This window comes from Apodemus sylvaticus, chromosome 8 (genome assembly GCF_947179515.1).
Source record: "Apodemus sylvaticus chromosome 8, mApoSyl1.1, whole genome shotgun sequence".
Taxonomy (NCBI): domain Eukaryota; kingdom Metazoa; phylum Chordata; class Mammalia; order Rodentia; family Muridae; genus Apodemus; species Apodemus sylvaticus.
Genome location: NC_067479.1, coordinates 59,962,351 through 59,986,672, shown reverse-complemented (window position 1 = coordinate 59,986,672; position 24,322 = coordinate 59,962,351). Strand labels below are relative to the sequence as shown.

General features: G+C 42.3%; 1 protein-coding gene across 6 annotated transcripts in view; it reads left to right on the top strand.

Annotated features, from left to right (window-relative positions):
• The window catches only part of Ebf2 (EBF transcription factor 2), a 196,140-nt gene extending 172,112 nt beyond the window's left edge, over positions 1 to 24,028 (top strand). For 3 of the 6 annotated variants that reach the window (XM_052190497.1, XM_052190495.1, XM_052190494.1), the window contains 6 exons: positions 5,654 to 5,742; positions 7,295 to 7,360; positions 7,443 to 7,620; positions 10,270 to 10,455; positions 20,422 to 20,589; positions 23,997 to 24,028. In XM_052190497.1, the coding sequence (XP_052046457.1) occupies positions 5,654 to 5,742; positions 7,295 to 7,360; positions 7,443 to 7,620; positions 10,270 to 10,455; positions 20,422 to 20,589; positions 23,997 to 24,028 (719 nt within the window). The remainder of the gene's footprint in view (positions 1 to 5,653; positions 5,743 to 7,294; positions 7,361 to 7,442; positions 7,621 to 10,269; positions 10,456 to 20,421; positions 20,590 to 23,996) is intronic. The other 3 variants (XM_052190499.1, XM_052190498.1, XM_052190496.1) reach the window with 2 other exon arrangements.
• Positions 24,029 to 24,322: the final 294 nt, after the last annotated feature.

Sequence of the window (24,322 nt, the reverse complement as noted above, 5' to 3'; positions counted from 1 at the left end):
AAATATAGTATGTCAGTTCTTTTCTTCGTTGCCAGAGCTAAGTACCAGGCAAAAGCAACTTATGGAAGGAAGAATTTATTTAGGCTCATAGTTTGAGGGTGCAGTCTACCAAGGCAGGGAAGGTCTGGAGGTGGGAATCCGAGGCCTAGGGATACTTACATCTGCAGTCAGGAGAGAGAGAGAGAGAGAGAGAGAGAGAGAGAGAGAGAGAGAGAGAGAGAGAGAGAGAGAGAGAGAGAGAAACACCAGAACCCAGATCACATTCTCCCTTTAATCCAGCCTAGGCCTGCAGCCTCTGGATGATGCTACCCACATTCAGGGTAGGTTTTCTCTCTTCAGTTGAACCTTTCAGAAAATGCCTTCATAGACATATCCAGAAGTGTGTCCTGTAGGTGATTCCAGTTGGCAATCAAGATTAACTCTTGCACGTGCTATTGCTGCTTGGAGCTAGGCTAGTACTGCTGACATGATAGGAATTCTGTGCTATGTGCTGTTATATATAGGATTGCCCTAGAGGATGTATGGAAGCTGGGCTTGAGATTCCTCTCTTGGAAAAGAATAGTATTGGAAATAGAAGAAGGGCTGGAGAGATGGTTCAGTGGTTAGAGCATGTACTACTCTTCCAGAGGACCTACCTGAGTTTGATTTCTAGCACCCACATTAGGTAGGTTAAAATCTCCTGTAACTGAAGCTCTGAAGTGGGTACCTGCACTTAGTACACACATGTACATACACCACACATACACAAACACACACACCTATAATAATAATAATGAAAGAATGCAGACACTCTCATACACACATGTACATATACCACCACACAGGCACACACCTACAGCAACAACAACAGCAACAATAATAATGAAAGAATGTACACACATATACATACACATGCATACATGCACATGTACACACACTCAGATACATGTTTTATTAAATAAGACATCAAAGCATTATCCACAGAACACAGATAAGACTTGTATGTATTAATCCACAAAGAACTCAAAAAAAAGGCCACCATATAAAAGCCAACTCGAATTAATTAGCAGGAATTTAATATTGTACTCCATAGAAACTTGAAGAGACTACTTAGAAAATTAAAACAAAAAGAGGAGACAGTGAAATGCTGGGTGGGATGCTAGAAATTTCGAACAAATCATACCAAATCATACCAAGTCCATGAGCCAAAATAAATCCCTCCTCCTTTAAGTAACTCCTTTCATGCATTTTGTCAAAGTAACAAGGTAATCAATATGGTTACATATTAAGACTTAAGTGTGGTGTATGTATATGTGCATGATATGAATGTGTGTGCATGTGTGGTGGTGCGTGTGCACATGTATATGTGTGTGGTGATAGGATGTGTGCAGGTGGAGGCCAGACCTCAGTTTTTAGCATCTTCTTCTACTATGCTCCTTATTTTTGTAGTCAAGATCTCTCACCAAACCCAGAGCTCAGTAGATTAATTTTTATTAGAAGAGAAAATCTATGGTAAGGCATTTAAGCACTTGAGGAAGCAGGGCCCCCACTTTTTCAAAGAAAAATATTACAGTACTGAAAAAAAGAATTCCTTTTGGCTTTGTGTTAATGTTATAGCAACCTCAACCCGGACAGTTTTACTAGAGTTTTTTCCAAATTTTGTTCAAGAGACACTGTCTGGAGTAGAGAGTTGGCTCAGTGAGCTTGTATTTGTTGTGTGAGCATGAGGATGTGAGTTCAGATATTCATACGCCCGGAAAAAGTTTGGTTTGATGGTGTCTGTCTGTAGGCCCAGTGCTGGGGAGGTAGGGCAGCATGACCCCTGGGGTTTGCTGGCAAGCTGGTCTCACTAACCACTGAGCTCTGGGTTTGGTGAGAGATCTTGACTAAAAAAATAAGGAGCATAGTAGAAGAAGATGCTAAAAACTGAGGTCTGGCCTCCACCTGCACACATCCTATCACCACACACATATACATGTGCACACGCACCACCACACATGCACACACATTCATATCATGCACATATACATATACCACACTTAAATCTTAATACGTAATCATATTGATTACCTTGTTACTTTGACAAAATGCACGAAAAGAGTTACTTAAAGGAGAAGGGATTTATTTTGGCTCATGGACTCAGGGGCTGTGAGTCCACCATGGTAGGAAGGACAGCTCATCCTATGTTGACAGGAGCTGGGGACAGAAGGCAGGAAGCAGACATGGATGTGTCACCTTCAAGACTATTCCCACCAGCATCCTAGGCCGCAGTCACACAAGTCCCACAACCTCCCCAAACAGTGTGTCAGCCAGGGAGCAGGCAGTCAGTGTCTTTGAAAGATATTTTAAATTCAAACCATCATAAAGTACTCTTGAGTAGAAAAAAAATTCTTGAGTAGATTAATTTTTATTAGAAGAGAAAATAAAAATTACCAAGTAAATGCCTCATAAAAATAGAAATTTAAATTATAGAAACATAAGAAAAAATCAGCAACCTCATTGATGAGTAAAGAATTACCAGTTGAAAATTCAAAAAACATAATTATAAGTTGAAATAATTATATGCATAGTGGGAGGGAGTGTAAATTTGCATATTCTTCCAAGGAGTGATTTGCCAGTATGTGTGAAAAGCCTTAAAATAAATCATAATTTTTGGTCCAGTAATTCTAATTTTTGGAATTTTCTGACTGAAGTAATTAAAGTTATGCACAAATGATAATTATTGCTTTCGCTTTTATAATAGTGAGAAATTAGGATCACATTAAATGCCTGAATTAGGAAGCTATTTAAATAAATTATAGAGCATGCCATGGAAAATATGCAGGAATTTAAAATAATGTTGTAAAAGAATATTTAAGCACCAGAGGGAAAGCTTGTCACATACACCATTTCTAGGTGGGTGAAAGTGGGCTATGCAGCAGAATAAGTCACAGTTCTCAGAGTAATTTTAAGTATGTGTGCTTAATCTGGAAGGATGTAAGCAAAGGTGTTAACTTTCTGTCATACAAAGGGAAATACCTTCATTATTTTTCCTATTACAGCAGGAGTACAATTTCATTGTACAAATATTCAGTTGGTTCAAAGAAGTAGAAAGTGAAAATACTCCATACCGAAAATTCCATCAATGCAACATTTATTTATTTATTTATTTATTTATTATTTATTTATTTATTTATTTATCTCATGTATAAGAGTACAGTGTAGCTGTACAGATGGCTGTGAGCCACCATGCAGTTGCTGGGATCTGAACTCAGGACCTTCGGAAGAGCAGTCAGTGCTCTTAACAGCTGAGCCATCTCTCCAGCCCCCTCAATGCAACTTTAAAAAAATATAATTTGACTAAATCTTTTATCATTTCTTATCATGTATTTGGGTTATCTTCCTCTCTCCCCACATTGTTCCCCTTAACTTCTCCCAGCTGATCCCCCCCACTTCTCAACTTCCTGTCCTTTTCTCTTTAAAATGACTGACTGCATCAAATCTGTGCTTTCTGTATACACATAGGTGTGGGGCATTCACTGGGGTATGGTTGACCTGTCAGGAACCATACTCTTAAAGGAGCCATCAACTCTCTATAGCTCCTCAGCTGGCTGGGTATGGGGCCTTGTGAAGCCCTTTTCTCTTCTGGGCTAGAATGTTGACAAAGTTAATGCTTTGCAGGTCTCGTGTAGGAAAACAAGTTGCTGAGAGATTATGAGCACAAAGGTCCTATCGTGGCTAGAAAACACTGGCTCTTACTTTCTGCTACTTCTTCCTCTGGTTCCTGAGCTTTGAAGGGAAGGTTTGCAAAGTACATCTCCCCTTTGTGGATGCACACAGAACCTCTACACTTTGACGAGGGCTTCAACTTTCACCCACTGTACAAAGAAGCATCTCTGATAAGGACTGAGAGCTGTACTCATCTGTGGGTAGAAAGATAAGAATTTAGAGAGCAGTTGGGTAGAATGTCAATCTAGCAGAACTGTAGTATAATAGAGCAGTGGGCTTACCCTAAGGCCAAGGGCTCCCCCATTATGGGTTGTTGACCAGACCACAGTACCCAGCATGCATTTGCTCCAGTGGAGTAGGCCTTAAATCCAATCATGAAGTGGTTGGTTCCCCTCAAAATGTTCCAGCCAAGACAGCACCCAGTGGCATGTGTTAGCACTTTGGTCATTATTACAGTTCACAGGGTTCACAGTTGGGCAAGACCATTGATAACTTCTTCCTCACAACCCAAGCAGGCTATATAACACCTTCTAATACCACGAAAGTTACCCAGCAGGGAAGGAACATCTGAATTTGATTTCTTTGTAACCTATGAGGCATCTTGAACAATTGGATCATACCATCAAGTTCTGATGACCCACCAAAAGCAAAGGCAATAGTTTGTATTGTTTGGGGTGTCTAACCCTGGTCATCTCTAAGTGGTGGGTGTATGTTTGATTTTAGTCTTTTCTGTTTAATTAAAATAGCTTATTATTTGTTTAAAGAAAAGGTATCATTTGATGGTATTTATAAAATATGTATGAAAACAGGAAAATTTAAAAATATACTTCCATGTATTTGCTTTGCCTAACAAGAGTACAGAAAGTTGTTGTTTTATGTTTTATAATTTTTGTCCTTGCTTTGGTCATATATTATTTTTAAATGCATAAAGTTTAAATAGAAGGAAAGGAGGAAGAAAAGGGATGAATTCTGAAGAACTCTTTAAAATAGAAGAAATAGCCACAGAATACTGTTCCCTTATTCAACAACTTGTTTTATAGTTACCAAGCTAAATGTGTAATGTGTGCCAGGCTCTATCATTAGCCATGAGACACAGAGGTGAGACAGAATGAATTCTGTTCCCCTGAGCCTTTCAGGGTACTGGGGAGAGCCTGACCCCTTTGATAAAGCATGAGTAGAGTAGTCACATATCAATTGCAAATTAAGACAGTGTAGTTTGCATTAGAGCAGTGTTCATGAGAATAAGATTCCATATGAATGGAAATATTTAAGAGAATTATTAAGAAAGGGGGCATTAGAAAGATAAATAGATGAGAAGATATACTTGGGAAAGAGCGGAGAGGAACGAGAGAAAGAAACACGATACAAATGTAGGTTATTGTCTTTCTAAAAAAACTGGAGAATAGTTGGGTTGAGGGGCATGGCTAAGTGGTAGCGTGCTTGCACAAGGTTCTGGGTTCAACCGCTGGCATTGAAAAAGATAGGTCTTGGTAGGGGTGGAAAGGAAAGAGAAGAAGGGGAGAAAGAAAGGAAGGAAAGGAGAGAAGAAGAAGAAATGAGAGGGTGAGGAAGGAATGAAGGAAAGAAGGGAAGGAAGGTACTAGAGGAGGGAGGGAAGACAGAAGTAATTGGTGTAGGACTGGCTGTGTGACACTCTGTGACTCGTACTTAACTGGCTGCATAATACTGCTGACCTGAGAGTGAGCGTAAGATTGCAGGGATATGTGCTGAAGGCAGGGATGATGAAACGTTGACTTCTTATTTTAATGGTAGATGGAGACTTACCACAAATTCCAAATTTATGTGTGACTTAACCACTGTCAACAGCATAATCCTCTAACTGAATGTAATACCATGTGTTAAATCTCAGAAAATATCAAAACTCTTCCAATACCCGTGAAAGGCTTCATAGAAGTATTCTTTTATAACCCAGGTGTGTAGTCAAAGAAAATGTTTTGTCTTTCAGCCTTAAATGAACCCACCATAGACTATGGCTTTCAAAGACTGCAGAAAGTCATCCCCAGGCACCCAGGCGACCCCGAGAGGCTAGCTAAGGTAAGAGGCATGGGGAAAGTGATAAGGAAACATTTTTTGTAGACACTCAGCAAATTTAGACAAATCTATTCATTTGAGTCCCATTAAAATTAATTAAGCCTTGAAAGTGGCTCTGCTTTAGGTAGGAATATGAACAGACAGCTGTGCTCATTTTGAAATATGCTTAATATCAGAGAGAATGTGAAATCTGAAAGTTTGGTCTCGTAAAACAGATATACTGTAAGAAATTTTGAGGGAAGAGATTTGGACAGGGTTTCTCTGTGTAGTCCTAGCTGTCCTAGAACTACCTCTGTAGACCAGACTGGCCTTGAACTCACAGTAATCTTCCTGCTTTTGCCTCCAGAGTGCTGCGATGAAAGATGTGAGCCACCACCCTTATAAAACATGGCTAATTGTATAAAGATAAATATTTGCAGCATTGCTTAAAAGCAGAAGTTTCACTCCTTTGTATTTAAATAGGAGTTTTACTTAGACTCAGCGGCTGAAGCTCATGGTTGTATAGGCAGGCATTCATAGAAAGCCTCTGGAGTACCTGAGCATTGAATGATGATTAAATGTCTACATACAAAACTCTTATGAAAGAGGTCATTTGTGAACGAATTTGCTCAGAAAATGCTACCTTAAATCCAGCTCACGACATCACCCTTCTTTATATAAAAATAGGTCCATCTATCTGTTGCCATTTGACCATAGGGAAACTATTAGGTTTTTTTTTTTTTTACATTCATATTTGCGCTCCAGCCATGTAGGTTATGAAATGACATGTTCTTTATTCTGTATTTGAATAAAATCCTAAACAGCAGTGGCTTCAACAACACACTCTTTCTTTTCCTCCCGGTAAAATACTCAGCACCATTAAATCAGACAATACCTGGACAGCAGCTTAATAACAATTTAAAAGGCTATAAACAAAACAACTACAACTACAAAAATTTCCACAGAAAACCAAGGAGTAGAGCAGCAAAGGAGAGGAGAGGGAGTAGCAGTTGCTATTTTTTTCCTGCTTAAAATGAACTGGGGGAAATATTATTGAAAGAATTCATTTTTGCTAGAATAAAAAGTTCAAGTAGGTATTGTCAAGAGAATTTCAGAACTATGTTAACTCCTTGGCAAGCAGCTAAAGACCTATCAGTCACTTGAAGAACAACTAACTAAGTAAAAGTACCAGGATTTTAAAATACAATGGTCTTAAAGTAGTTTTCAATAAAATGTCCAAGACATTATCAATTTTAACCAACTTTACCCTCAATTTGGTGGGTTTTTTCTTTCTTTTTTTCTTTTGGGTGGTGGTGGTGGTTTGTTTGTTTGTTTGTTTGTATCAGAAACCATTATGGAACTATTATAGTGATGAATTTCTACAGCTACCCATTTGTAGGATTTGTAAATGTGATTATATCCTATTCATCAATCTTAATATCAGACTTCTTGGCTTATTATATTTGGAGGCAATGTATGAACTTGTTTTCATTTAAACAAGTTTCATATCATTTCATTTTTTGTTTGCCATTTGGGGCTGTATCTCTGATTGTGTCCTCCCTGCGTTTTCTTTCAGGAAATGCTATTGAAAAGAGCCGCGGACCTGGTGGAAGCCCTGTATGGCACACCCCACAATAACCAGGTTAGATATGCTCACCTTGTGCTCTGTTGAGTTTGACTCTTAGTTCTGGATACTGTGCTTACTCCAGCGTGCCTTTCTGTAGGACATCATTTTAAAGCGTGCTGCAGACATCGCTGAAGCCCTGTACAGTGTCCCTAGGAACCCCAGCCAGATTCCAGCTCTCTCCAGCTCCCCAGCTCATAGCGGAATGATGGGCATCAACTCTTACGGCAGCCAGCTCGGGGTCAGCATTTCAGAGTCCACACAAGGAAATAACCAAGGTACTACCCTGCTGAAAGTCAGCCTCCATATAGATCTTCTCCACTCTCTGGGCCGTGCAGAGTTAGAAAGCACATCATGGACTATCCAATGGGACACATAAACCCCAGTATTATGGATGGGACATTTCACCATTACAGGTAGTTTGTGGTTAGATTCTGAGCTCTCTGGGAACTAGCTACAATTATTTTGACTGGAAATATTAATGGGTAAAGTTAAGTATCATAAACTTCAAAGAGTTTTGACATATGGAAATGAGGCTTCATGGAATACATTCTATACTGATGCTATGTGATAATTCGACTGAATGACTGAGAGAGCAGAGGGCATTATATTGTTCCCTCTGTGCAACTCTTGGTAACTCAGAATAGTGACTTAGTTGTCCCTGATTATTCCGATTGCACATGATCTTATATGGAAATGCATGGCAAGGTGTATAGTGAACTTGACTTTGTATATGAACCCTACCGTATATTCCAATGAGGTTGGTTTAATAAGGAAGTTCATCTAAATTTGTCACACATAGTCCTTTGAAAAGAATAATTTTTTCAATACTATCCTTAACTAATTTTCTTTTTTCACTCACTATCATCTATATGATAAATTATTTTTACATGTTTTCCATTTGATGGTATATTTTAGACTGCTTATAATATGTTCTATATTTAGGTTTTTTTGTTTGTTTGTTTGTTTGGTTGGTTGGTTGGTTTTTTTGGATTTGTTTTTTTTCCGAGACAGGGTTTCTCTGTATAGCCCTGGCTGTCCTGGAACTCACTCTGTAGACCAGGCTGGCCTTGAACTCAGAAATCTGCCTGCCTCTGCCTCCCAGAGTGCTGAGATTGCAGGTGTGCGCCACCACTGCCCAGATGTTCTATATTTGTTGATTAGTTGAGTGATTTAAATTTTTTGAGACTCAGACAAGCTATGCAGTCTTAGGCTAGCCCTAAACTCACTATGGAGCGCAGGCTGGCCTTAAATTCACTATGTAGTCCAAGTTTGCCTTAAATTTATGGCAATCCTTTTGTCTCAGATTCTCAAGCACTGTGATTGTAAATATGAATTATAATGCTCAGCATTCTTTATAAATATATTTTATATGTATATATATAAAGATATTTATGTGTGTAATATATGAGATGTATATACATATACACATGACACACATATATAATATATAGTAATATATTATAATATATAGATATAGTAATATATAGATAAAGATATCTATCTATCAATATTTCAGTTCTGGGAATTGAATCTAGAGCCTTACCCATGCTAGGCAAGTATTCTACCACTGAGCTACATCACCAGATCCAATCACATTTAGACATAGTCATCCCCAGAGTTTCTTTCAGGACAAAGTGAAGCTCTGTACCAGGGTTCAGAACTGTAAGGAGACTCTTCATCCTTCATGTCAGTCATGGCCGGGATATCCGTACTTAGCACTCACACCTCAGAGCCCTGGGTCAACAGAGTTCACTGTGACCCTCAGTACTTTCTGATTTCAAATGATTTCTAGCCCCATACAGACAATGGTGGTGACTTTGAAGTTTCATTTCCAAACTGCTCTGCAGAATGCAAATGGCCCCAGATATGTTGCTAGGACACCTTCTCCCCACCCCCCAGAAAAGATTCTGTGGTGCGTTAAATTAGCACAATACTAGATTGGCAAGTTTCGAGCAGTATATTTAAACCTTCGGCCTTTTGTTTGACAATCTTCAAAAAGCTGCTTCGGTATGTAGCTTTGTTTGGCTGCTGAATGGTTTTCTCAGTGACAGCCATTAGAACCTGTAGAACTCGATGTCTGTGTCCAGTGAGGTAGAGCTTGGCAGATTCCCTTACCAGCTCTGTGCAGGGAGGGGGGATGGAGAAGGAGGGGGAAGGAGAGAGAGAGAGAGAGAGAGAGAGAGAGAGAGAGAGAGAGAGAGAGAGAGAGAGAGAGAGAGAGAGAGTCACCAGCGATTCCGAGGTGAAACAGCTGGATGTGGTGGTGTGCAGCTGTGCACTCTGGTAGCAGAGGCAGGAAGAGCATCTCTTCTGGGCCTGTCTGGAATGTTTAGCAAGTTCCAAGCCAGCTACAGAAACATAGTGAGGTCCTGCCTCAAAACCAAATTATAAAATGAAGTAAAACAAAACAATATGAAGTAAAATAAATAGGAGAGGCAGGGAGTATCAGAGGCGTGACCTGTATAGAGGATAGAAGTTACCAGAAAGCTTAAAGCGTTATTGTCAAGGACCAGAATGCAGTGCTATAGAAGGGTCAGTTAAGCTCCGTGTTCTGTAGCATGGTCAGGTAATAGTAGTTGATAGTAGTTTGTCATAAATTCTAAATAGGCAACAGAAATGTGTGAATGCTTTCAATACCAGGAAGTGACTAGATATTTGAGGGCATAGATGTGCCAGCCACCCCAGTACAGTTATTGTCTATTGCATGCATTAGAAAACAAAACAAACAAACAAATAAACAAAAAACAAGGGTGGACAGGGACTACATAGCAATTAAAAATAAAGTGTCGTATGGGAGCTCCACTTCCCACTGGCGTATGCAGCGGTAACCTGCCGATCTGGGGTGGATGTGGACAAGCACTAGACACATTTGGGTGGCTGTAGGTACTGCTTTGTTTACCTGGCCTGTTTCTTCTGTTGTCAAGGATACATCCGCAACACAAGCAGCATCTCCCCGCGGGGATACTCCTCCAGCTCCACGCCTCAGCAATCTAATTACAGCACCTCCAGTAACAGCATGAACGGCTACAGCAATGTTCCTATGGCCAACCTGGGTGTGCCGGGATCCCCAGGATTTCTGAATGGCTCTCCCACAGGCTCCCCATATGGAAGTAAGTGACCTCTGCCATCCGTCTGGCACTGTGAGCCTCCCTGTGGAAGGTTTCAGCTCTCAGCCCTTTTAGGGGAGAGCCTTGTTCCCAAGTGGTGTGAACACGGGGGAGACAGTCGCTTCCTGATGAAAGGTCCTTTCTGTCTTTTGTTCTTTTCTCATGGCTGACCTAAAAGTTCCCAGTTCGTGTCCTCCTGGGAGAGGATAGGGAGCAAACCCATTCCCTTGTGGAAGGTATATGTGGGTGTGGAGGGAGGAGTGGACATTTCATTTCAGCTAACAGGGTGCACCTCATCCACTGGGTGTTCTCACGTGCACTATTTCATTCCAGCTGCGTATTAAGGGCAAAGACGTTTGATGCAGTGACTACCCTACCCTACCCTACCCACCCACCATTACACGACTAGAGTTTATCGGTGGTAGTGGACACAGAACTGGTGGTCTCCTATTCCTCTGCCATGTTGTAATCTGTTATTTTCTTTCATGGTTTCTTACATATAATCCACTTTGATCATCCCCACCCTCCAACCCCCACCCATTATCTTCTCTCATCCCCTCTCCTTCCCACCAAAGCCTTTCTTCCTTAGGAGTCTCTCATTGTTCTGTTTGTTTGCAGACTATTGTATTTACTTTGGGTAGCTTGCTTGAGAGAGGGTGATTTAGTTGACCAAGGGTGACTCATCAGCGGTTACACCACTGAGGAATATTACTGCCCTTTCCCTGGCAACATTACCAGCCTACAGTTCCTCAGGGAGAGGTGGGACCCTAAACAGGACATCTGCACCTTGCTCTGCTTGACTTTGCGACACGGCTCTGGGCGCCATTAAGCACCTCCAGAGAGATGGATGTTGACCGTGTGTAGCAGCTTGCTGCATGGAGACAGAGCCTCTGAGCCTTAATCTATAGCCTGAGCAGGGAAGCCAGTGGCTTGAGAAGTTGTGAAAACCCATTTGGGTTGCTCTGGGAGCTGAGCTGGGAGCTTGCACAATGGTCCCTGGAGCCTGAAAGAGTGTGTTTTTCAAACCTGCTTGGGGAATACTGGAGGCCAGGGGCCATGCTGGCATGGAGAGCCAAATGATGGAGCTCTTGAAATGTTGGCTGTTGTCACAAGGCCCAAGCCTGCCCTTCTCTTCACCCAGAGTGGCTCCCTCGTGCCAGAAACAAGGACATGTCAAGGACAGCACACAGCCCTGTCAGCCACTGCTCAGGAGATAGGCCTTGGGGGCTATTTCTCACTGCCTTCAGACCTTTGGTTCCTGGGCCCACACAATCCCAAAATATTTCTGAGCTGTTTTTAAGTCAGTATGATGGGGATTCAGTATGTTGGGGATTCGGAACCAAGGAGCTGAATACAGCAGAGACCCTTTAAGTTATATAGTTACCATGTGCTGTGTGTGTGTGTGTGTGTGTGTGTGTGTGTGTGTGTGTGTGTGTATCACATGGCCTAGACTCACTGGAGGAGAGTAGCTTATGGAAATACATTATTGTCAATTGCTTGTTTTTACTCTATTTTAAAAAACCAAAGGAATAAAAAACCAAAATTTCTTTTTCTAAAAGTACATGGTAGAATGATAATCAAATGGACCGTATGGATGTGTAATATGCAAACCAATTGGAAAGTGAGAACAGGGGGGAAATGCATTTAGAATAACTGTGTGAACCTAAGTCTGGACATCAAGGCCATCCTACATGAAGAGCTCTTGGTTCTCAGTTCACAAAATGCTATTGCAAAGGCTGTTTCCTGTGCCATGTGTTTATTTGTATATGTGTCCTTCTTAGGGAATGCAGAAGAAATATAGAGTTTAGCTGCTGAGACCAGGATGGATTTGTCACACACTTGGTCAAGAATGAGGTGCCTTGCATGACAATGAGGCTCTAACAGACCCCACAAGGAACATGGTGGTGAGAGAGAGAGAGAGAGAGAGAGAGAGAGAGAGAGAGAGAGAGAGAAGAGCGAGAGAGCAGCCATGATTCCCCATGACTCTGACAGCAATTCACGTCTTCCTCTCTACAGGTTAAAGAACAATCTAGAGCCCAGTCAGATCCCCCTCAGCTACTTTGTGGTACCCATATATCAATAATTACGACCACCACTTCCCCTTATAAGAGATGAGGAATTGATTAATGGCCTGCTCAAAGAGTCATAGTAGGTAAATGGCTCAGAGCGGACCAAAACACCTGTCACCAGACTCAGACTGAAATATCGCGGTTTCAAATTATTCAATAGCACAAAGGATGGAGATACTTTGGAGACACAGTATCATTGAGCTAAAATGGGTGGAATTTTCTTCTTCTGACAATTCCTTCAATCATTTTGTTAAATTTACTTTACATCTCTGTGTGTGCATGGCACGCGGATGCTGTGCTGCACATAGAAAGAACAGAAGATGACAGAAATAACTTTCAGGAGTCTCCTCTCCTCCCCTCCCATGTTATTCTCAAGTCAGCAGGCCCCTTTACCCACTGAGCCATCTTGCCAGCCCTCATGTGGCCATTTTTGATAACCAGAAATGGCAGTTTCTTGTGGTTCAATCATAGGCCTGTGTGTATACAAGGTTGAACATTTTAAATAGTTGCTTTGTAGATTTTAAATAGTTTATTAGTTATTAATATGCACTCCACCGTGCATTCTGTGGTGTTAGGTGTGTGTGTGTGTGTGTGTGTGTGTGGTGAAGGTTCAGTTGGGTATTGACCTAATGTTTCTTACTAGATCCTCCAAGAGAGAGACATTCTGCTTAATCCATCAATAGATTCAGAAAACCAGTACACCCCAAATCTTTAAGTCACCTGTTGATATGGAAGACAGGATGGTGTCCTGCCCAAAAGGGAGTAAGGAGACTTCACAGGACCCCTTACCACCCCTGCCATCCTGAAGGTGACCGCTTGTACCCCAGTTTGGGAGGCAGGGTCTGAGGGAGTTGAAGACTGTGAATGGCATTCCTAATGGTGCATTCGTTACGATCAAATCCTCCTGTTGTAAAATCCCAAATGCCCAGTGGAGTTCATTACGATAACACCTGACCTGTATTTCTAACCAGCAAGGCCTTCACTTCTCTGGGAAATATTTTTTTTAAAGCCCAGGGGAAAAGATTTCGTCAGTTCAGTTGCTTATGTCGGAAAACACAGTCCTATGTGGGTTTTTTTTTCTGTTTTTTTTTTCCTCCTTCTAATGAGCCTGATGTGGCTGGACCATGCTATGAGGACAGTCACTTGCCAGAGACATTAAAAAACCAATAGAGCCAAAGCTCGCTTTCTCCGTGAAGTTTGCCTTGCATTACAGCCAGCGTCGGCCATCAAAAGCCCTGAATCTTTTCTGCTTTTGCTGTCACACTCCTTCAAAAATGGCCGAACAGATGTTTTTTCAATCTTACATACGAACTTCACTTCCTGGCGGTAGCTGTGTGTGCCAAGTTCCAGCTCAGTGCAAGTTTTTATGCCTGGATTCTAAGCCCCTGACAATAGGGGGTTCTAATGAGATGCTGACAGACCCCTTGAGTGCCAGCAACTAGCTGGCGGGATGCAGATACAAAAGAGGGTCTGGGAGTTCCAGCAGAGGCTGAGCTGGCCAATCAATCCTTGTAAGAAAAGCAGTAATTTTTCTTCAGCTCCCAGGTTCACATAGGTTTCTGGGCCAGACATGCTTGGCCTCTGTCCACAGATAGATGTCCAGAGACACTCTCAATTGGAAGTCAGTATGATCAGATTTCCCAAAACGGTGTGCTCTGCTGTCCCCAAACATGGTCTACTCATGGTCTGCTCAACAAGCCCATAACACCCATGGGGACTCTGTCTTCCAAGCAGAATAACCACCGAGCCAACCCAAAGTTTGGGATACAATCCATTCAGGCAACCATCCAACCTGCTTTACTTACAGTCTTAGACCATGCCCTGGGCTTCAGTCTTTTTATATTTTCAGAAATAAATATTAAGAAGTTTTCCATTATAAAACATTAAATGACTATTATAGAACATGCCAAATACAGAGAAATAGTTTTTCAAAAGAGAGAAGACTCCCCTCCCCACCCTGCAAAACATAAGCTCAATATTTTGATGAGTCTCCTTTGCATTTTTAATTTTTAAAAATTTCAAAAGTTTTACTTTTATGTGCATTGGTGTTTTGCTCGCATGTACATCTGTATGAGGGGGTTGGCTCCCTAGAACTGGTGTATAGACAGTTGTAAGCTGCCATTTGGGTGCTGGGACTTGAACCTAGGTCCTGTGGGAGAGTGGCCAGTGCTCTTAGGCTCTGAACCATCTCTTCAGCCCCTCAGGTGCATTTTTTAAAGCAAAGACGAAAAACAAATTCTATGATAATAGAATTCTAACTCTTGACATTCTGAAAAGCATGTCTAAGCTCAAAAAGAAAGATAGAAGTGACATTCCAAGTCTGTGCATGTGTAACCACTGGTTTGTTGGTTAGTTTGGCAGTACTGGGGTCGAACCCAGGGCCTTGTGCATGCTAGGTAAATGAGGACCACTAAATGATGTCCTCAGCCCAACAACCATTAACAGTGCATTAATAATTCAGCCTCGTGGTCATGCTAGACACACTTGGGAAACTATGGCTGGATGTATGCAGAGAGGTACACAGAAGGTAAGCAGACAAATGACCAGTGTCGTAGATGTGGCACCAGGCTCTGAGAAGCCCTTCAGCGGTGCAAGCTTAAGTCCTGAGACAGAGAAGAGGAACTAGGAGTAACATTTGCCTTAAAAGGTCAATTCCTGGGGCTGGGGACTGGGCTTTGCAACTAATGTGCTTGCTATGCAAGCATGAAGACCTGAGTTCAAATCCCCAGAGCCTAGTAAAAAGCTGCCTATGGTAGTGCACCTATAACCCAAATGCAGGTGGGGTGGGGGTGGGGGTCAGGTAGAGACAGGAGGATCACTGAGGTGCTTGATACCCACTTAGCTCCAGATTCAGTGAAAGACTGGTCTCAAGGGATTGAGTTAGAAAGAGATAGCACAAGATACATGATGTCATCATCTGGTTCCATGAGTGTGCAGGCACACACATGAACATGAACATCACACATATTCTCTCTCTCTCCTCTCTCTCTCTCTCTCTCTCTCTCTCTCTCTCTCTCTCTCACACACACACACACACACACACACACACACACAATTAATTGCTATCCTGCTTTTCCCAGAATTTTGAGAATTTGTTAATGTCTTAGTGTTTCTTTTGCTGTGATAAAACACTCTAGCCAAAGGCAACTTGGGGAAGAGAGTTTTGATTTCAGTTCAAAGCTCTCAGGTCACACTCCATTTCTGAGGGAAGTCAGGCCAGGAACTAAAGGCAGGAACCTGGGGGCAGGAAGGAAAGCAGAGTCCATGGAGGAGTGCTGCTTACCGGCTTGCTCTTCGTGACTCACTTTATTATACACCCAAGGCATCAGCCCAGTGGCAGCATAGCCTACAGTGATCTGGGCCCTCCCACATCAATCATTAATCAAGAAAATGACCCACAGGCTGGCCCATGGGCTGAACTGATGGGAACATTTTCTCTCTTCCCAAATGACTCTAAGTAGTGTCAAACTGATAAAAACCAACCAACCAACCAAACAAACAAACAAAAAACAAAACCTAACCAGAACAATTAGTCTTTTTTTCCTTTGTCAGAGGAATTGGCAGAGTTGTTTCTTTCCAGGTTGTAAAGAGGACAATGGAACTCAGAAAGCTTTGGGTCTTTTGCTAATGATCCTGTTATTTCTCATCATTAAAAGAATGTTTTTTTCCATTTTTCAATTTTAGTACTTCTATTTTCACCTATATCACAAGTAATATATGTTTCTCATAGAAAGGAATGAAAATATGGACAACCAACCAATATGTGAAAGGGATACATTTGAAAATACTCACAAGTTTGTCAGCCAGAGATGCCACAAAGCAAATGTCTATCACATCCCTCTAACTTTGCTTTGTGTATTTGTTTTCTTTAAGTAGAAGTCAGGATGATGTATATCTTCTTGTGTAGTCTGCGTTGAGCATCCAAGTGAGGGGGTTTCAGCATTGTTAAGTTCCTTCTCAACCGTTAGTTTAACTGTTTTGTTAGCATCCCATTGCATGGGCTTAGTACAGATTACTGTTCTGTGGGCCTTGTATTTCCCAACTTCTTACTGTTGTAAGAAGTCCTTGAATCTTTTCTCCTTTTCTGGCACATTGGTGATCATCCCTTTGAGATTAATTTCTAGAGATTAAATTAGTGGGTCAGATGATATGAACATACTCTGCTATGGATTGCCAAAGTCCCTCTGGAGGGATTGAATCTCTTCCCTGGGAAAGAGCCAGCGTGTGGCTCCCTGCCCCTTTGCCGTCTCTTAGCTTCTATCCATCAAATAAATGAAAAATAGCATTTTGTTACCATTGTCATTACTGTTTTATAATTCTCCACTTGGAATACTTCTGTTCAGGACTCTTTGCCATTTTCGTTGGTATTCTTTGCCTCTCTTTCTCTCTTTTCCTTCTACGTAACTGAGAGCAGCGCGTTAGCCATCAAGGGCATAAGCACGGGAAACGCATGTGGTCAACGTTTTCTGGATTTGCCATTTGCTTCTTGTGCATATATGTGTCACAGAAGCGTTGTTCCTGTGTCAGCTCTATCCTCCCCTCGTCTGCTGTGACTTTGTGGTTCAAAGAATCTCTCCCAGTAGGTCACTTTTTGAGGTGGCCCACAACCACTTCGTAGCCTTTTTTGCAAGTAGCCCCATAGTCTACACAGATTTGCTTTAATGCTGATCACTAGGAAGGACTCTAAACGTTGTCTATTTAATCTCCCCTGGTTAGTGAGTTAGCTCTGTGCATCTGCTTCCAACAGCATGGCACATGCTAGCACCCTTCGTGACCATCAGGCCTCATCTCCCACCACGGCCATTTTGGTCCTTGTTTTCCCTCAACTTTTTGTCCACCTATTTGTGAGTATAGTATATTTACCACATCTTTTAATATCTAATATCCTTGTCAGCAAAACGTTGTTATGGTATGGTTATTGGGGTATAAAGCTAGAAGTTACATTGGCTGAAATACACAGAACTTTAAGACTTCTGCCTCAAATGTTTCAAGTTATAATTTATGTGAAGCACCATTTGTCATTTTCACAAAATGTTTGAGAAATGTCTTTACAAGGGTTTGCACTTGTCAACTCTGCACAACTCTTGTGTCTCTTGGTAAAGCATCTCTTGAGAAGCTGGTGTGGCTTGAGCCATACTAAACAGTCATATGTTGATGCATATATGCATTTGTGAGTACATTTGTGTGTGTTGCTGTGTGTGTACATGTGCTATATGTTTGTACATGTTTTGTTGTATATATGCACATATTTGAGTATGCATGTGTTTATGTGTGTACATGTGTTATGCACATGTACATGTCTGTTCATGTCTGTATTGTGCTGTGTGTATACATGTGTGTATTTGCATACATGCATGTATTGTATGTACATGTGTTTATGTGTATATACATGTATATATGTATATATGTGATATATGTGTATACATGTGTAAATGTATATAAATGTGCTTATGCATGTGTATATATGTGTATTTTTTGCATGTATGTATTGTATGTACATGTGTTTATGTGTGTATGTGTGCACATGTGTTTTATGTACATGTGTGTTATGTGTATATATGTGCTTCATGTGTGTTCATGTGTAAATGTGCACACATATTTAAACAACCAAAAAATACTATGCACATGTGAAATTCCCAAAGAGTTAATAATACCATTTTTTAAAAATAACCTCTGTTACTATGTCTGAGTGAGGCTATTACAACAACTGAAACTAAGGTGTCATTTTGGTGTCTACATTGAGATTTTAATGTTGCAGAGGTTAGACCATGGTCAGGACCAGAGGCTCCTGACTCTCAACCTTTCTTTGACCTCTAAATCTGATACTAAGGGAAGGGAAAAGCATTTTTATATCATTGGTTTATGTTTGATTGATGCTAAAGCAAAAGCTTTAGAAGATGATTTTAGGTTGGAACCATAAACAAGACCCACCCCATGCCGGGCCCTGCATCTTGTGTAGTGCAGTGAATTGGTCCAATAGCTCACACATCTCCATGCTCAAGCAAACATGAAGTTCTGTCTCCTTTCCAATTTTTTTTCTATTTATATTGCAAGATGTACTCAAGTGTGTTTTTCTTCACGACTTTTAATCAGTACTACCTAAGTGTAGCGTTTTATAGAGAAAGCTCTTCTTTTTGCTGTCTTAGGCTTATGATTCTGCTTTAATGATGTCGTTCTGGGGGTTGAAGGGATGTCTCAGTGGTTAAGAGCTCTTAGGACTCTTGTAGAGGGCCCAGGTTCAGTTCCCAGCACTGAATGAAGCAACTCACAACCGTCTGTAGCTCCAGCTCAGGAGATCCCATGCCCTCTTCTGGACTCCTTGGACACCTGCACTCATGTGCACATGTCCACACACAAACGCACACAATTAAAAATAATAAAAGAAATCATTAAGAAGAAAGACATCAATCATATTGTACATAGTACCTGTGATTGCTAGCGGTACAATTGAGATGCAGAGGAAGAACCAGTCGTGTCTGTCCCCTGGCACCAAAACTTTTGACCTTCAGTTCACCTTGTACCAATTCAGCTGGTGATGCTTTTTTTCCATCTCATCTGCTCCTTCGGAGCAAGCTTAGTAACAAATAATAAAATCTTCTTGTCTGATGTCAGTGAATGGAGTGTGTGCCACGGAGGGGTGGGGCCCATCACTGCTTAAACTGCCTTTATTTTTCTTGGAAATTACCACGCTTCGCCTTTGGCCCCCCTTAAGTCATTTTTAATGTTAATATTGTTAATATCGGTGGTTTCTCTCTGAGCATTATGTCAGGGGAGACTGAATTTCAGCTTTATTTCCCAAGTGCACTGAAAGTCCAGAGAGGGCGGTCGTCTTCTGAATATTAATAAACTCCCACACTGAGTGAAGAAGTTGTCCACAGAGAGGATAATCACGGCGATCTTAGTCCTGGACGTCAAACCTCTAGGCATGGGAGATGCCAGGTGGCTCGGAGCTCCACATAGGGATTCTTTTTAGGGTGAAAAGTTTCCCATGCTGCATAGATTTTCTTCTTGCTATTTCTATCATGAACGAGGAGTTGTCACATCCCACCCCCTATCTTGACTCCTGCCTCCCTGGACTCCAGTTGGAAAAGCATCTTGTCTTCTCGCAGGGCCTTCCTCTCCTCTGATGTGATCATTGCCACAGTGACTGTTATATGTCTCTATTCCTCCTGGGCAGAGGAATAAGATTGTCATATTCAACATTTTTTTCTGATTTCTCTGTTTTATTAGTATGTAGTAATTGTATACAGTTTGGCGGTGCAGATAGATGCATTCTTTCAAGTCCTTTAATCATCTATATTCATCTCCCTTCCCTTTCATCTCACATATATGGTGACATACATGTACATGCATACACATAATGGCATAATACACATAGTAGCTGTAAAAGACTGTAAGGACTCGGGGACAACTGAGAAAGCACATGCTATTGTATCTCTGCATCTGACTTATCTTGCATAACACGATGATGTCCCGATAGCTCAATCAGTAAATGGGCACACATGACTCGTGATAGTTCTCTAAAGATATACTAACAGGTGTGCCATGCCTGTGAAAAAGTTTTCCAGCGCCTTAGCTGGGAATGCAAAATAGAACACTACGAAGATTCGTTCTCATCCCAGTCAGAATGGTGATCACAAAGAAAACAATGGCAGATGCTGGCGAGGACATGGGGGAGAGGAGCTCTTACACATGGCTGGTGGGGATGTAAATTGACCCAGCCACAAGGAAGTTGGTATGAAGATCCCTCAAGTTTGCTCTTGTTTTTAATCACTGGAGCCTGGACCACTACCTGGGAGCTAATAATTTTTCAAGCAAATTGAGGGGAATGAGCATGTTAAAAAAAAACAATGGCTTCTTGATGACCCCCCCCCTAAAGAGTGCCCACCTCTGCTTGCAGTCATGTCGTCAAGCCCCACCGTGGGATCCTCCAGCACGTCCTCCATCCTCCCGTTCTCCTCTTCAGTTTTTCCTGCTGTCAAACAGAAGAGTGCCTTTGCCCCTGTCATCAGGCCCCAAGGCTCCCCTTCGCCTGCCTGCTCCAGCGGCAATGGGAACGGATTCAGAGGTAAGCGAAGAGACCACTTTGCGGCTGCATGTGATCCAGGTGCCCAGGGGTCTGCAGAGGAAGAGCAAGCACCCCAGCTTGACGCTGTAGCTCTGAGCGCTTGCCTACAGAGCTCCTGGGGTTCGTGATGGGTCGTGAATGGCAGATGTGCTGGCCTAATGCTACACCTAGTGCTGGGTTAGTATGGCGGTGATTGAGGACAAACTGAGCATCTACAGGGCGTGGCATTAATGGCGGGAGAGAGGCATATGTTCAACCTAGGAACATCTGGGCAGCTCAGGACTGTGCTTTCCATAGCTAGGGCTATTTGCCGTTTCTGGAAGCCGTCTGTCCACCCCTTCACATGCTGCCTGTGGTTATTTCATATCTAACTGGCTTACCATCGGCAGTTCATGTTCATTCCCATGGCACATGTGGAAGGATCCATCAGTAACAAAAATTTGGGTTATGTGCTAGTCAAATTGATAGCAGGTGCCCGATCAAGGGGTTAGGTAGGGAAGGAGGAGGGAAGAGCCATACTGTTTCCAAGAACAAAAAAAATTAATATCACCTGTCAAAACCACTTTTGAGCAACGTCCTAAAATGTAATATGACATGACGTAACACAAATGTGACGAGTACATGAGAATCTAATCATCCCTCCGAGAACGGGAGGCAGCTGATGGCGAGAGAGCAAATTGGAAACTGCTGAGTATCATGGCTCATTCGTGACCCACATTATTTTAGGCTGTTTCTTGGGGCTTGACATGAAAATATTCATGACAGGCAGTGTTGGTCAGCTGAGCTTTGAGGGAACCTGGGATAGGCTGTGCCACTCTGGGGACCCCAGATCTTGGTGGCTTGCTGAAACAACCTGTGAGGATAGCAGAAAGAACTTGAGAGGCATGCTCCATTTCTGTGCCCTTCACCGAGAGGGGACTGTGACATTTTGACAGAACCGAGAGAGAAACAGGCAAGTCCAACTGGAAACCCATCTTGAAACAGCAGCTTAGAATTCCTCTCAGTAGGACTAGGCTGCTGGAGCTCCGTGCCACCCAACATGTGGGTAGTTGGAAACATCTGTATAGTAGATGAAACTTCGTTTTTCAATCCAGATGTCTAACCATAGAGATACAACACAGCTTGTAACGAAATGTCTCCACCCTCCCTGTCTCTCATCAAACCCCCTCGGGCTCCCTTCTGTCACTCAGAAAGGGATTAGACCTTTCTCCATGAGGATCATGTTTACATTCTGGGCAATAAACACCACAGGGGACGTGGCAGCTGTGTCCTTCTCCTCACCACCGCCCTGGTGAGGATGTCTCTGCTTGCTAAGTTCCCTGTCTACAGTCATCAACTTTCAGCCGAAAGGAGAATGGTGTGAGGAAGTAGAGGCTCCAGCCTCATGGCCCATAGTGTAGACACCATCTCTTAAAACTTGCCCTTTATGCAAGGCACCAGGCCGAGTGCCCCACAGACACCTCCTCCCGCGGATCATGCACGTTTAGCTGAATGGCTTTATCTGAGGCCACGAAGCAAGGGACCAAAGACTTGAATTTGGACATTCAGACTCTAGAGTGTGCCCTGACAGCCCTCGTTATCCAGGGACAGTGGCGGTGGACTTCCTCTCAATGCCCGTCCTTTACTCGTGTCTACTTTGCCACCAGGACAGAGGGAGGGTATTGCTTTTCTGTAAGAAGCTCAAGGTGAAAATGAACTGAACAATGCACAGTTAAGCATCTCTCAACGGTGAAAGTCACCAATGAAAATGGTCTCCCAAGAATTTCCATCTTTCTGTTTGTTGGCTATTGCTGTTCTAAGGGCAAAGTCAAGGCCATCATCTGGCAAAGTTCCCACCCATCTAGTGTTGGGTGGGCCAGGAAAAGGGGTGTGGATTGAATGTGTGATTTCAAGCATCTCTGACCTCCAGTGTACAGCCTGGTAAAATGCGGAGCCTAGAAAGAGGAAGGGCCAAAGAGCATTGAGTGTAATGGGGTTGGAACGAGTCGGTATTTGCCACCTAAACACTAGTGTTCCAGCATTTTCTGTCCTGCTCTCTGCTTTACTTCTCTGGCGTTTATAGTTGATGAATATAGATTGTCAAGGTGATCTTATATGCTGTGTGTCTGATTCATTTTCTAGCTCCCTCCAGAAACACACACACACACACACACACACACACACACACACACACAAGCTTCCTATACTCCTGGATAATTACAGCAGTTGTTATATCTTCAAGTCATCAGGGAGTGTCCAGAATTGAACTGCCTTTATTGAAAACTTACATCGATTCAATATATAGTAATACAGGCAAAAATAATTAAGGCTTTGCTAGCTGTGTAAGACCTTAATCCAGATCTCACAAACATTCAATAAAGGCTGTATGGGCAGGGAAATAGACAGCTGACAATTTTGCCCGAGAGAACTAGCTGAGGTAGAGAAAGGGAGTGAGGGGAGGGGAGGGGAGGAAAAGAGACAGTCTTTGGGAGAGCATGGATGGTCAGATTTTTGGCCATTTGCTTAGAGACATCATGGTAAGCATCACTCAGAAAGGTGCTTGTATATGATTTGTTATTCCTCTCTGTACAATGTAGATAGACAAGAGAAATCCAGGAATCAGATTGTAGAGATGGTTGGAAATTTGGATACAGAAGACTTTGGTAATTTCCTAAGTAAAATTCTCCAGGCTCGTTACAGCACAGCAAAGGACAGAGGAACTCGTTTTATTATATGATGCGCCGTCTTCGTTCATGCCCACATAGAAGGAAAACATTGGGCTTCATTCTATCCACACAAGTGCCATCCACATCCTCCTGACTAGACAGAGCAAGCTGTGCGGGATGGATTCGGATACATAGGGAATGGGAGCTAGATTGATTCCCATATTTGTCACTAAGTGAACGCTTTCCCAGGAGACCAGCATTTCTAAGGGAATAGCTCCATATCCCATCGGTGAATACTGGCAAAGGACAAACTACTTTAAAAAAAAAAAAAGCACTGATCCAGTTTAGGGTACAATGTTCATGAAGACCCTTAGGATGGAGAGAAATGCCTAGTTTGTTATAACTGATGTCTAGGAAGTCAACAGGCTCAGCACCTGGGTGTTTTTACTGGTTCCATCTAGGGTCATGGGACGTGTCTATCACCATTTGGTTTACATGTTTACTTTTGTTGTTACAAGATGACCCGTTAACATGCAGAAAACATTAAGTGCCTGCCAAGCAAGCATGGGGACCTGATACAGTTTGCTAGTGCCAAAGCTTCTGTTAACCCAGTCCCGGGGAAAACCCACTCACATATGAACACCTCACCATCTCCCCGGGTTGTATTAGGGTCTGCCATCCCCATACCTGCCTCCCCTCTCTGTGATCGACTTCACTGAAAAAGCCTTGATGTTTCAATCCTGTGTTGTTCTTTCCTTGCAGCCATGACAGGACTTGTTGTACCCCCGATGTAAAGGAGAGGAAGAACTGCTTTCTCATAGCACAAAACTACTTATTCCAATGGACCAATTATGAAGGAAGCACTCGGAGCTTGTTGGGGAGAGTTGTGCCCCCCAAGCGGCCATGTTGGACAGATTTGGGAAGGCAGAGAGCCACCATCTTGGTCTCGTGTTCCTCATGAAGCATTGACAGTCACTACACAAACTGACCCTTTTGGAGACAAGAAGAGAGAAATGTCATTGACGTGGTCAGTGCTAAGAGCAGAAACGCAATTCTTTGTTATGAACATTACTAAAACCACCTTCCTA